General features: G+C 39.7%; 1 protein-coding gene across 1 annotated transcript in view; it reads right to left on the bottom strand.

Annotated features, from left to right (window-relative positions):
- Positions 1 to 15169, bottom strand: part of Sptlc2 (serine palmitoyltransferase long chain base subunit 2) — a 78372-nt gene that overhangs the window by 24625 nt on the left and 38578 nt on the right. The window contains exons 6-9 of the mRNA XM_055592853.1: positions 13219 to 13312; positions 7629 to 7734; positions 6274 to 6493; positions 3579 to 3705 (exon numbers count right to left, since the gene is read on the bottom strand). Of these exons, the coding sequence (XP_055448828.1) occupies positions 3579 to 3705; positions 6274 to 6493; positions 7629 to 7734; positions 13219 to 13312 (547 nt within the window). The remainder of the gene's footprint in view (positions 1 to 3578; positions 3706 to 6273; positions 6494 to 7628; positions 7735 to 13218; positions 13313 to 15169) is intronic.

Below are 15169 nucleotides of genomic sequence, written 5' to 3'. Positions count from 1 at the left end.
AATCTGGCTTTTCTGGCTGTAAGCTCCACAATGTTAAATCTCTTTCTTCTGTTCCATCATCCCTCAGTGGAGTCCGGGAAAGGCCTTCTAGAACATGTTCTTTCTAGAACATGTTTCCTCTGTGAATCACCACCAATTTACGTGATATTATTATTTCTAATCCTTCCTCAGCCTAGTTATCTTCATAAATTTAAAAACAAATATAAAAATTTGTTTATAAACTTATGGTAAACTCTTTTTTGTGTGTGTTTTGTTTTTGTTTTTTAAGACAGGGTTTCTTTGTGCAGCCCTGGCTGTCCTGAAAGTCACTCTGTAGACCAAGCTGGCATCGAACTCAGAGATTCACCTGCCTCTGCCTCCTGAGTACTGGGAATGAAGGTGTGTGCCACTATGGCAGACTCTTGAATTTTTATTAAGCACAGTAACAGGAATGGGGGAGTACACTGAAGCCCTGAGAAAATATCATTTTCTTTCATTGTTGTTTTGTTTTTTAAAACAGCCTTCTCCATGGCTCAGGCTGGCCTGAACTCACTAGGTTGACCAGCCTGGCCTCAAACTTGCAACAATCCTCCTGCCTTCCAAGTATTGGGATTACTAGTATTTGCTAGTGTGCTTTGCCTGGAAGAACATTTAGAAGCCTCTAAAGATGTCTGCCAATGTCACTAAAAGGTATCCAAACTACCCTTGTAAGTATACAGTGGAAACACACACAGATCACTACATAGTTCTAGTGACACCTCAAAATAGCTAAAAACTTCAACATCCACGAACAGAATGAACAAAAAGGCTCTTCAGGCCTCTGGAATACTATAAAAATGAAAGTGAGTGAATGAGAACCTCACACTCAAAGAGAATTTCACAATGGGATAAAAAGTCAACACAGCAAATTGTCCTAAGGTATGTAACACTTAAAAATACAACTTATATAGACAGTCCTTATTGGAATCAGGTCTATTATTCCTACATTCCTAGAATGGATAGCAGAACCTTCAGGACATTAATGAAAATAGAAAAAAACTATATTGTATCCTTGACTCATTCCAAATTCCCCCACCCTGCAAACTGTTTAAACACAAATTTTTAAAGAGCCCCTTTGCACTGGGGCTCCTCTGCTATCTTCATGGCCCTGTAGCATGCTGAATAGGCTAATAATATGGCATAACACATTTTTGTTGTTGTTCAAGACAGGGTTTCTCTGTGTGACCCTGGCTGTCCTAGAGCTCAGGGATCCACCAGCCTCCGCCTCCTGAGTGCTGGGGTTAAAGGTGTGCAACATCTCTGCCTGGTGGTGAAATACATTTCAACTACTTAAGCAGACAGGTGCCAAGTCCCCTGAGGAAGGGCTGAGAGATGACTCATGTTCTCCAAAACCTCCTCCTCAGACTCAAGCCCAGCTAATAACAATTTTGGTGATGTGCAAGGAAAGCTCATGACAGTGGGTTCTGATTTAGCTAAGTCACTTAAAATGTTCAAGTTACTATAGTAAGTATGGGAAACCTTCCAACAGTCAGTGAAGATCACAGTCCCTAACCATCGGAGTCGTTCTAGCAGTAGATCTTCTAATCTGGTCCCAGATCTGTGAAGTAAAGGCAAGCTATCCCTGTTGTACCCTGACTGAACTCTTTTTTTGTTAGTTTTTTTTTTTTTTTTTTTTTGGTTGGTTGGTTTTGTTTTTTTCAAGACAGGGTTTCTCTGTAGCCTTGGCTGTCCTCAACTTGCTTTGTAGACCAAACTGGCCTTGAACTCACAGAAATCTGCCTGCCGCAGCTCCCTTGAGTGCTGGGACTACAAGTATGCACCAACCACCATGCCCAGCCCTGACTGAACTACTAACTCACAGAATTTGTGAACATAAGACAGCTGTCATATAACTAAGCTTTGGTGGTGGCTAGAGATAAAACCTGGAAAAGCAGTGTTATTCCAATGCTTTGCCTCACTGCCATATTTCATTTTCTCATCAGATATCTTCAGTGAATACAGATTAAGTCATTTATTCACAAGCAATTCACCATCCAGGTCTAGGCTCTAAGAAATTGCCAATATTAGCATTGACAGCTGTTAGGTTTTTCTAGTCTAAATCTACGTATCAAACTAAATCTATACCAAACTAGTAAGGTCAACATACTTGTCTCTGTATACATGTGTACCTCATATCCAAACACACTCTCTCCAGTAATGCCACATCAGAAAGAGACGCAATAAATCTGTGTTATTGTTAACAAGAAGTAATTCACACAGCTCCAATTCTGAGTGCAACAGTAATGCTTTCTTCCTGAGCAGGCAAATTCATAAAATCAAACCTATCAACACTATTTCCAAAAGTCTCTCCATAGAAGTAACAAGGATCTCTGACAGATGGGAACAAATATAAAGTCAGTTTGGGTTTCAGAAGTTTTAAGTCAAAACCAGACATCTTACTTAACTGTTTTCCAATGCAGGCTGTAGCCCACCTATAGTACCATGTACTAGAGTGGAGAGCCCAAGGCTGAGGATGGAAAATCTGCTATAGATACACTGCCTCAGAAGCAGCAAGACAGCAAATAAAATTAAGCTTCTATCATACTACTAGTAGAAAAACTTTGTTATCTTCTTACTTCTTTTTGTTTATGAGCTAGAGTGTCTAATAATAGCTCAGGCTGGCCTCAAGATATATAGCTGACGATGACCTTGAATAATCAATCCTCCTGTCTCCGCTTCCCAAGTGCTAGGATTACAGCCTTGTGTATTAATGTCCCACCCAAAAAGACTTTTAAAAGTAAAAACAGCAAAAACAAAGATTCAGTTACCCTCCTTTCATAGTAACTGGTCAACACTGCCCCCTGGTGATACAAAGGAATAATCAAGGCAACAGCTTTTATTTTCAGTTATGTTTCAGTTGCCTCTCTTCTGGATGCGCATCCCACCAATGACAAAGATAGATTTACGATGACCTTCATTATGTACTGTCCACTAATTAGAAACTTGGAAACATACTCTCTCTCTCAGTTTTTTAAGACAGGGTTTCTCTGTGTAGCTTTGGCTGTCTTGGACTCCTTTGTAGACCAGGCTGGCCTTAAACTCACATCGATCCACCTGCCTCTGCCTCCCCAAGTGCTGGGAGTAAAGGTGTGTGCCACTGTGCTGGCTTCTGGAAACATGGTATGACCCATATCACTATGTAGTGAATTATATTTCCACATAAAAAGATGTGATTAAGACCCTGACAGCACATATCCTAAAATTAAAAGCACAGTAGGACAAGAAAAGCCTTATCATGTGTAATTCAGGCATGGTGGCACACACTTGGGAAGGAGAGGCTCTGTGCTTAAGGCCAGCCAGGTCTACATAGAGTTCTAGGACAGGCAGGGCTACATACATACAGAGAGATAGATAAGAAAATTCTATAGGAGAGAGCCAGTGTAGTTATCAAGGTGTGTGTGTATAACACACTGACAAGTGTCTATGGAAACCAAAGCTTCACAGTGATGCCCTGTTGGAAGAGCCTGACTCCTTATTTAGGGAAAATCCTCCACCAAAAGAGCACAGTTGGCTGCTAAGTTTTTACTAAAGGCAGAAAATGCTTCTTGAAAAAGACTTACCAAGACTGGTGCCATCCTGCCCCATGATGCACTTCATGGAGGTGATGATCTGCTCTATCACTGGTGGTGACATAGACGTGGCATACACTACACTGTGAGAATGTGTGCGCAGGTAGTTTATCAGCTCCTACGGAAGCAGAGGCAAATACTGAGAGGCAGTTCCCAAGTACATAGTTACGCAAGTGCCATCCTTCCAGGTGTTCCTGTACTCTCTCCTTCCACAACCTAGAATAGCATCATTCACATAGAACTGGTCCTTAACTACTGGGTCCAGCTCACTCATCAGAATTCGCAAGGTTTCATCTGGATGCCCAATTGCCCAACTCTGGCAAAGAACACAAGTAACTGTGGCCAGAATTTATGTGCCCCATGATCCATTTAAGAAAACTGTACTACAAAATTCCATTTCTCCCTGGAAATTCTGGATGTAGGTATCCTTGACAAGAAGGCTTTGTGAAATTCCACAAGAAAAGGAGGTGTGAATTGAGTGAAAAACACGGTGATCATCAGCTTCAAAAGGGGAAAAGCTAGTTGACAGAGAGCACTCGGCCTCAAAACACAGCATTTCTTACAGATAAACATGCTATTTTGAATGAATACGTCTTGCCTCCTGCTTACTGGTTTTTGTCATTTAACACTATATATCCTTCCAGAGTATTTCACTTACTACTTGGGTTGGTACAAACATCCCTAGATTCTTGATCTGTGCTGGACTGCTGTCAGAGACCAGTCCTCTAGCAGCTTCTTGGTCTCTTAAAAAATAAATGTTTAAGGGCTTGAGAGATGGCTCAGTGGTTAAGAATACTGACTGTTTTTCCAGAGGACCCAGGTTCAATTTTCAGCACCCACATGGCAGCTTACAACTGTCTGTAACTCCTGTTACAGGGGATATGACACCTTCACAGATGAACATCCAGTCAAAAGACCAATGTACATAAAAATAAATAAATTTTAAAAAATGTTTAGCTTCTCTTTGTATGAGCCTATGACCAACCAACAACCACAGAAAATCAATTAAACTAAATCTCCTTCTCTTCTGCTACTTTTATGAGTTGTTCTAGTTGTTTTACAAAATTTCAGGTTCTCTAACTATAATTTTGTTAACTCTGGCATGAACTCAGTGGCTGGCTCTCTGAACACCTCCCCCTGGGGGATGGAGCCTTGCCAGGCAATAGAGGAAGACAATGCAGCCAGTCCTGATGAGACCTGATGGGCTAGGGTCAGATGGAAGGGGAGGGGGACCTCCCCTATCAGTGGACTGGGGAGAGGCATAGGGGAAAAGAGGGAAGGAGGGTGGGATTAGAAAGCGATGAGAGAGGGGGCCACAGCCGTGATAAAAATTGAATAAATTGTAAGAAATGATAATAATAATAAAATAATAAAAATATCTTAGCTTTTGTGTCTGTTGTGAGTTAACGATGAACATGTGTCTGTTGGTTGTAGAGGCAAATAGTTCTGCCTCTTACCAGGCATGATGGAAGCCCGAGGCTTTCCCATTAGGGTAGGGCAAGCACTAGCTATTGAAAATAGGCACACTGCATACATTGAGAATGACTATTCTTTAAGACAACAATTGTTTAGTTTTAAGAAGAAATTCAGAACATTTACGAGCACCTACTATGTGTCGCACCTATCATATATTTCTTGGCAACGATACAGCAAGTTTTTCTTCTTTTCTTTTCTGTGGTACTAAGAGTCCAATCGAGGGCAGCACATATGCCAGTTCTTTAATACTGAACTACAGGCCTGGCTCAAGTTTTAAGCTAACAGCTTTATAGAAATACAAGCTACATTCCATCATAGTCACCTTTGTAAAGAGTACAATTTAATGGATTTTGGCATAGTCAGAGCTGTGCAACCCTTACTACTACCTAATTTTAGGACATAATCCTACAATGAAGCATTGCACCCATTAGTAGTTACTTTCCATTTCTCTGTCTCCTTAACCCCTGGCAACTTTTATATGTATATTCTACTTCTATACCTGTTCTAGATAAAATGTATATAAAAGTAAAACATCATGTAACATGACCTTTTGTGATCCATTTAACAAATCTGCAAAATGTCATCTGTGTTGTAGCATTGGCACATATTTTAAAACACAGTATTTTAAAACCATCACATCACAAGCCAGCCATACTAAAAAGTTAAAAATGCTTTCCCCAAGATGTTACACAGCAAAGACATTCAAATGTAGACAGTGTCCATGATTCCGGATGTGTTCTTAACTGCCTTAGGTGGCATAAATAAAGTTGAAAACTAGATGTTGGATTTGCAGTGTCTTAGAGCTAACAAAAGCTTCTCTTTTTGTTTGTGCTTTCTGATCTTCCATTCCCACTGGTTCCTGTGACAATCCTTTGAAAGTGTGAGCATAACTCAAACCCAACAGAAGACTGGTAAACAGGAAGCACCACTGTGTGCTCTTTTACAAAAGAGTATTCTATATCTCAGACCAAATGTAGTTTAGAAAGAAGCTCAAATGAGCAAACAACAAACAATGAACAGAACAGCCTTTAGCTCAGCAGGAGACATCAGAGTCACTCCCCAGGCATCTGAGGTAGAAAGTCCACCAGCACTAGAACTTGAGCCACAGCATCTCCAAGACCCCCATATCCCAGTTCAGGACTCTACCTACTAGGCAATCCCCAAATCCAACAGCCTTTTTCTATTTGGCCACTCTAGAGGCCTGTTTTACCTTCTTGCCTCCAATGTATCCTCCTGAAGCACCAAAGCTCTTTGTGAATGTTCCCATCATAACATCTACATCCTCGGGATCCAGGCCAAAGTAGTCTACCACACCTCGTCCTGAAGGGCCAAGTGCCCCAATGCTGTGTGCCTCATCCAGATACAAGTATGCCTTGTACTTCTTCTTGAGAGCAATCACTTCAGGAAGACGAACAATAGACCCCTCCATACTGGCAAAACAAGGTTTAAAAAACAAAAACACACAAAGACTGTAACTCTCAAAATTATCAACAGGCCACTTTATTTTTAAGGTTTTGAGGTTAATTGCTTTTCAACATAAGTCTGAAAACTCCACATCTGGTTTTAAACTAAGTTTTGTGGCATACTGACTTGGCAGAAACAGGAGGTTGACATTTTTAACTGGTTTTATTTCATAACAGAAAGAACTAGAGTTAACAGCAGATAGTTTGTTTTGTGGGGCTAGAGGTTAAAGTCAGGGCCTTGCATATGCGAGGAATGCACTCTACCACCTAGCCACATCCCCAGCCCACAAGATCTTCTAAAGCTGTGGTTACAAGCAACACCAGACTTTGTATTCATTATACACGCCTTGAATTCCTGCCCAGCTTTCCCCAATAGACTGTGGCCCGGACTATAAGCCAAATAAACCCTTTTCTGTCCAAATTGTTTTTGGTCATGGTCTTTATCACAGCAATAAAAACCTAACTAAGGCAGGCTGTCCCAATGAACAAAAGAAAAAAACATACCTGAAATTAAAATATAGCCTGGAGTGAGGGAATATGCCTGTAAATCCTAGTACTCAAGAGGTAGAATCTGGAGTTCAAGGTCAGTGTAGAATACATGAGACCATATCTCAAAAAATAAAAAAAAAAAAGTAACTCATTTTATTTATTTTTATATTAATTTGTTTTGTGCAAGACTGGAGATTGAACATAGGGCCTCATGTATACTAAACAAGAGCACAACCACTGTGTCTTGCCTTGTATCCTAGGTGAATCTCAAAGAGATGGCTTACCTGTCTCAGCCTCCTGAGTGCTGGAATTACAGGTATGTACCACCACACCTAGCTTTGTAATTTGTTTTTAGTAAATTAGAATCTTTATGTGTAAGCTTTTCATAAACAGTAGAAAAACCACTTCACTGAGAAGAAGATCTGGAGGCTGTGTGCTAAACAGACATAAGACCTTTGTGCTCAGTGTCTCCTCTGTCGCCAGTTATTTTTAACAAGTCATACACACTCCTTAGTTTCCAGAGGGGGCTAGTCTAGCTAGCCCTTCAGCTGAAAGCTTATATGACTTTGTGGGCCTAGGCCACAGTTAAGAACAGTGTATCAAGATTATCTACCTGTATATTCCTTCTACAAGGATTAGGATTTTCTTCCAGGGCCTTCTTGTCCGAGGCTGACCATAAACAATGGCATCTTTCAAAAGCTTCTCCAAGCTTTGCATATCTATGGCACAAAGAAAGAATTCAGTACCAAAGTATCTTTTTCCTGAAAATATCAGAAAAATGTTAATATACATTTTTTATTCAGAAATGTCTCAGACAGCAAAGGACATGAACATAATTAGAGTTGAGCAGAAAGATAAGTGACTTATTGCTACTTTAGTTGACATCTATACGTGACAAATGTTCAAAGCAATCAGTAAGACTAAATGACTGACAATTGATTGCTTTAGACAGAAAATGACTATTGTTTTATGTTAAATTCTCTGCCTTTGAATTAGCTTTTCTTTTATTTTTAAAATCAAACTCCATCTCTAAACCAACTGATTCATTCAGCAATAACTATATAAAGACCAAGTAAGAGTGAGTAAATCACCCCAAATATATACGTTCCTCCTAAACATGCATGGACCTGAAGAGATTGATTGGGGTTTTAAAGCACTTGATGCTCTTGCAGAGAACCTAGGTTTGATTCCCAGTATCCACATGGTGATTCATAACCACCTATAAGTCCAGTTCCAAGGGATTCAATACTCTCCTCTGATTTGTGTGAGCACCAAGCATGTACAAACAGGCAAAACATTCACATAAAATAAAATAAATACATCTTAAAAGAAAAGTAAACATGGAGAATGAACTTCAAAGTGTAAGATCTATTTACTTTTACTCAGGATGCATTCAATAGCTGTTTATTAAACAGCTTTCTCTTTTGTACAGTTTAAAATATGCCAGTCTAGGACATGCATGAGTCCAAGCTTAAACTTGACAATCAATTGAGATTGTTCCACATTCATTCCATCAGCATGAACACAGCCAACAAATCTGGGCCCCAGGGCACCAACCAAGGACAATGCATGGAGAGTATCTAGATGCTCTGCTTAGATGTAGCTGATTGGCAGCTTAGTCTCTATGTTGGTTCCCTAGTAAGGGGAGCAGAGGCTATCTCTAACATGGACTCTGTTGCCTGCTCTTTGATCACTTTACCCTGGTAGGGGTACTTTGCCAGGTCACAAAGGAAGAGGATGCAGACAGTCCTAATGAGACTTGATAGGTTGGGGTCAGCTGCGAGGGGAGGAGAGCTCTGCCTTTCTAAATAGGGGAGAGTAAAGTGGGAAGGAGAGTGGGACCAGGAGGAGACAAGGGAGGGGGGCTTTAATTGGGATGTAAAAGGAGTAAATTATAAAAATTAAATTTCCATTTAAAAAAAGGAAGCCAGCATGGTTGATGCTATCACTAAGAACCTTGGTTTTCCTCTTAAATGCTTTGGACTGTACTGTTGCCATCTCTATTGAGTTTATACTTTTGAAGACAATTAAAAATTTTCTCCTGCTGGGCAGTGGCGGCACATGCCTTTAATCCCAGCACTTGGGAGGCACAGGTTGCCGGATCTCTCTGAGCTTCAGGCCAGCCTGGTCTACAGAGTGAGTTCCAGAACAGTAAGAGCTGCACAGAGAAACCCCCGTCTCAAAAAAACAAAACAAAACAAAACAAAACAAAACAAAACAACAACAGCAAAAACCTCCCTAAAATCTAAGCAACATTCTGTCTGCTATAAATGTCATGCTAGTGGAGACACCGCACTATAACAGGGCCTTGATTCTGTGTTCTATACCACTTATCACTGGAAGATGGGGTCAAAACTGCCCAACTTTGTCCTTTTATAATCAGAGTTTGATAGGAAAGGGAAACAATGTAAAAAAAAAAAAAAAAAACCACAACAGGATGAACAAAAGGTGACAACTGTGTTACACTTTTTAGTATTTGTAACACCCCAATCAGCTTGCTGCCTGACTAGCAGTAACCCTGCCTGACCCAGAGCCTCGGCTCGTTTGCAGAGAGCAGGAGACAAGGAAATCTGTCGTTTCCTATGTTTATATACAGAAAGGAGACAGAAAGTAATAGCGATTGAACATGTTAGACAAAAGGAAGAAACAGGAAAAAGAGGCGGAATGTGTCGGTACATGGTTACGACTATAGCACACAGGGGGTTGAAACAGGAGAGTCACTGTAAGTTCCAAGATAATGTGGCGAGTTCCAGGCTAGTCGGAGCTACATACATAATATGGCCCTATTTCAAAAAGGAACCACGCATTTACAAAACAAAACAAGTCTACAAACTTTAGCAAAGGGAACTATCTATAGCAGGAATGCTTGGGCAGGGAGCCTACTTAGGAAAACGGTATCTACCTTTCTTTTATCATATACCACACACACTCCACATAAATTAAGATTTTAAATATGCCACAAAACTCCCAAATGAAAATGTGAGAAAACAAGGCCCTTCTTTAAAGAAAGAATTTAATACAATCTAAAATTCAAAGACATTTTGATAAGTCAATTAGCAAGACATTTAAATTAAAATAGTGACATAAAAGGACTTATAATATGAATTTTGTTCTCAACAATATTGGATTTATAATCCAATAAAGAATCAAATGAGAAGATGGGCACAGTGGTGCACATCTGTAATCCCAGAACTCAGGGAGGGAGAGGCAGGCAATCTCTGTGAGTTCCAGGCCATCCTGGTCTACAAATCTAGTCCAGAACAGCCAAGGCTACACAGAGAAACAATTCTCCAAACAAACAATAACAAAGCTGGGCACCCTGGCGCAGGTCTGCAATCCCAGTGCTCTGGGAGGCAAGAGGAACACTGTGAGTTTGAGGGCAACCTGGTCTACAAAGTTAGTCCAGGACAGCCAATGCTACACTGAGAAACAAACAAAAGAATCAAATGAGAGCCAAGCATGGGCAAGAGGATCACTGTGAGTTTGAAGGCAGCCTGGTCTACAGAGTGAGTTCCAGGAGAACCAGAGCTACACAGAAGAAAAAAGAAAAAGCAAACAAACAAAAAAACAAAACCCCAAAGTCTCAAAAAAGCAAAAGATAATACTAAAAGCTTCTAATATCAATAAAAAGATTTCAGCTTGAAAATGACCAACTTAAAGAAGATTCTAAAATATAATAACTGCATAAAAATTGCTTGATACATAAAAAAGAAATAAAACCTAAAATATTGTGTACTTATTAGACTTAGAAAGATATAAAAGTTAGTACAAGCAGCCAATGTCATGTTTATTATATGTATAATACAATTTGGAAAGGTATTAAAAACATATACCCTTTTTCATTCACTGGGCACTCTGGGCTGCTCTACAGGAATCAGATGATTGTACAAATATGTGAGCACAGTGCTGATTCTAGTTAGAAAGGTCAGAAAGGATTTAAGATTGAGACAAAGGAACCGACTAGCCATAGCTCTCTGGACACATCACACTAAACTAAAGGTTGAGAAAGAGTCACAGGCATGGACAAGAGTTCACAATGGATATGGTTAAAAGTTTCACAACAATGAAAAGGTCCTAACCACATACAACAAAACACTGACTCGGTCTCACTGTAGAACATTTTACATAAGATAAAGCAAAAAAAAAAAAAAAAAAAAAGAAGAAGAAAGTTACTGCTGTCCAATCCTTCCTTTCAGAGGTACAAACCTAGTAATTGGTATATATTATTGTACAATTTCATCTACACACACATTTGGCAAGACATTACACATGCAGATGATCTTTCTCCCTATGTGTGTTTTAAATTATGAAGACTATGATTTTTGTTAAAAATTATTATTTAACAGTGCACAAAAATATTTCCATTTAGAGAACGAGTTTCATTTTATTTATTTTTAAAGATTTATGTATTTAGTGTGTGTGTGTGAGTATCCTGTCTGCATGTGCACCTGCACATCAGAAGAGGGCAGCAGATCCCATTACAGATGGTTGTGAGCCACCATGTGGCTGCTGGGAATTGAACTCAGGACCTCCGGAAGAATAGCCAGTACTTTTAACCACTGAGCCATCTCTCCAGCCCCCTGGGAACAAGTTTTAGCTTCAAGATACCATTCCCTTTCTTCCTACCATCTCTTACATTACTGTACCTCAACATTTGTTCTACTTATACATGACTATGTATGATATATGTATATATGTTTGTGTATATACACACATGTAGGTACACATGCACACATATGTATCTGTAGAGGCCAGAGGTTGATGCCATGTGTCTTCCTCAATCATACTCCACCGTATTTTTTGAGATATGGTTGGGTTGAGATATGGCTCACGTTAAAGGCTAGGCTCACAACTATAAATATAAGAGATATGGTCTCTCCTCACTAATTCAACTAGACTGGCTGGCCTCAAAGATCTTCCTGTCTCCATCTCCTAGCTGCTGAAATTATAGGCATGAGCTGTCGCAGTCATCTTTTCGTAGGCGAGCACGGTCTCGCACAGGTTCTCCTGTTTCTGTTGCAGGTATCTTACAAAATAAGCCATCTCCTTGCCTGCTAGATCTTTAAAACAATTAAGAATTCTTTCTAACTTTGTGTGTGTGTCTGCATATGAGTACAAGTACCTGTAGAGGTCAGAAGAGGGTGCTTATCCCCTAGACCTGGAGTCATACCTAGCTTCCTTAGATGGGTGCTGGGAACCGAACTCAGGTCTTCTGCAAAGTTGTACACATTCTTTAACCACTGAACCACTTTTCCAGCACCAAACTTTTTAAGACAGACAGACATACAGAAAGACAGACAGACAGACAAACATGTGTGCATGCTGTGCCAGTGTGTGGTTGGATATAAGGAGACTCATGCCACAGCATAAGTGTAGGGTAAGAGACAACCTTATGGAGTCAGTTCTCTTTTACATGGATTCTAGGGATTGAACTCATGTCATCCAGCTTATGTAGAAAGCTCTGCATCTGCTCAAGTATCTTGCTGGTCCCATCTGTTTTATTTTACTTAAATGTTGAATTATCAAAATCTTTTCACAGATCTTATTCACTCCTCTAAGACATACTACAGCTATCCAGTAAATGTATTTGAACAGAGATTTATAAACAAGAAAATAAGATGGGAAACTTAAAAGTCAAATCAAAGGTAGAAAGTATAAATTACAAAAAGGAATGACCCTCCCATATATTCTATTCATTCATTCACAGACAGTCAAAGAGACACATACGCACATGCTCAGGATGACTACAATCTGAATATCCTCCAGGTTCAGCCTACCAACTGCCAGAATCCAAAGCACATGCCACTGCATTCTGCTTTTTAAAATGTTAGTTAATTTTTTTTTTCTCATTTCATGGGCGTTGGCATTTTGCCTGTATGTCAGATGACGGAGTTACAGACAGTTGTAAGCTGGCTTGTGGGTGCTGGGAATTGAACCTGGATCCTCTGAAGGGCAGTCAGTGCTCTTAACTGCTGAGCCATCTCTCCAGGCCTGTTTTTCTTTCTTCTTTTTAATGTTACATATTCTCCTTTTATTTCATTAAAGACAGCATCTTTTTAAAACACTGGACCAGAAGAACATTTTAAATCTTCTACTTCAGCTGCACTGTACTTTCTATTATTAATGTAACTGCTATAATCACCACCACTGTCCCAAAGACTATCAAACCTTACAGCCAATGGCAAAGCCTAGCACAAACTCACTGTTGTGTTTGAAGATTCGAATGGTTGCTCCCGACAGTCTGGCTCCTAGAACTAGTGATGCATGGTTTAACTCATCACTGAGAATCAGGCAACCCTGCAAAATCACAAGCACAGGAAGGTAAAATGCTACCAAATACGGGTGATAACTGTTTTTCAAAGACACTTTAGAAGCAGATACAGATTCCTAGCCTATATATAATAGCTTCTTCATCCTCTCAAGTTAAGTATCCAGATATATAGCAACAGCTTCTTATACCTAAAATCTGTCACAGGCTTTAATTGAGAGAAATTTGATGTATCATTTTGTGAGAAACAGCAGCTGTAGAGATGGTGCTTTTACTATCACTATTAACATGTCTAGAGTTCAGGAAAGAACCTATTTATAAACCCCAGATCACACAGTATGCAGAATGTGGTTGAGCTTCTTAAAATTCCTGAACATACTTTAACAAATAAATTAAGGAGAGAGCAAAGCCTGTTAACGCTTCATGTTTTATTCCCCCCCAACTTCTTTTTATCTTCCATCTCTCACGGGACCCTTCAACACGATAAAATAAAAACACAGAAACAAATTTTTGTCTTTCAAAAATGGCCTCCGCAGGGGCTGACAGGATGTAAAGCTCAGTGGTAGAGAACATTTGTCTAACATGTACAAGGCCCTGGGCTGTATACTTGCCACTACAATGAGTGAATAAATAAAGACATGAATTTCCATATGAAAATCATCTCAAAATACCCCAATGGCTGAAACAAAAACAATTTAAGCAACAAAAAAAGGTCACAGCCAGGCGTGGTGGCACAGGCCTTTAATCAGAGATCTTGTAAGATAAAGGGAGGTGAATCTCTAAGTTTGAGGCCAGTCTGGTCCACAAAGTAAATTGCAGGACAGCAAGAGCTGTCTTGGTTTTGAGAAGCCCTGCCTCAAAAAAACCAAACCAAACAAACAAAAAAAAAAACCCAAACCAATAATCAATTTTTAAAAAGAAGTACTAATATTGGATTATTACACAAATAATGAAATACTCATGAGTCCATACTAATGTAAAGAAATGACAACTCTTCCACAAAACTCCAATAAATAAGTATAGAAGGAATGAGAAAAATCTAGGAATACCAAAGCAATTAACTGTCATTGGCTATGCACAGCCACACTAAAATTAGTGTACGAAAGTTTAATAAAAAGAAAAAAGATACTATTCACATAATCCCGAAGTTTCTCTGGCAGAGTAATTGGTAATTACAAAGGGAACAGTAATAAGTGAGAGTAGGAAATCTTGCCTGATCTCTTAGCCACGTGACCAGGGCCTACTTATATTACTAATAATATGTGGGGCAGATGCCACTTCTGTGCTCTTTCTCTGTAACACATGCCAACAGTTGTGACCACTCACGCTAACAGACATTCTACCAAATAAGGGGCCAGCAAACACTGTTCCAACGTGGAAGCCAGAAAACACACACCAGAGGTGCCTGAGAACCACAACTGAGTGCAGTGTGGAGCCTCAACTGAAACAAGGGGAAAGGGCAGACATGTTTGATGATAGACATGTGCGTTTGTTGGTGTATTGTTAACTTCTAAGCTTTGGGAAAGGCTCCACTGGTAATTAAGATGCTACTGTAGAGGGAAGCTGAGTAAAGGCCGTACAGGGACTCGGCACCCTCTGTATCGCTTTAGTTATCTAAATTTAAAACTCTGGGAGAAGAGATCTCAGAGTCATCGGAATCTGTACTCACCAGGCCTGGCTCTACTGTACTTTAAAAACATTCTCCCAACAGACATAATTCAATTTCCTTCTCTTTACAGATAATTTATTTTTCAGGCAAAACCTGCAAGGCTGTTTTTCAGATCCCATCCCCTAGTCAACATTTTTAGGTATCAGTCTGGCTTTTTTCTTGTAGTCTACTGTGAGTTTCTATTTCATTACTGATTAAAAAATAAAATTAATATGAA

Source organism: Psammomys obesus, unplaced genomic scaffold (genome assembly GCF_907164565.1).
Source record: "Psammomys obesus unplaced genomic scaffold, mPsaObe1.curated_primary_1811, whole genome shotgun sequence".
Lineage (NCBI taxonomy): Eukaryota > Metazoa > Chordata > Mammalia > Rodentia > Muridae > Psammomys > Psammomys obesus.
The sequence above is the reverse complement of the archived record's forward strand: the minus strand, read 5'-3'. Positions and strand labels throughout refer to the sequence as shown.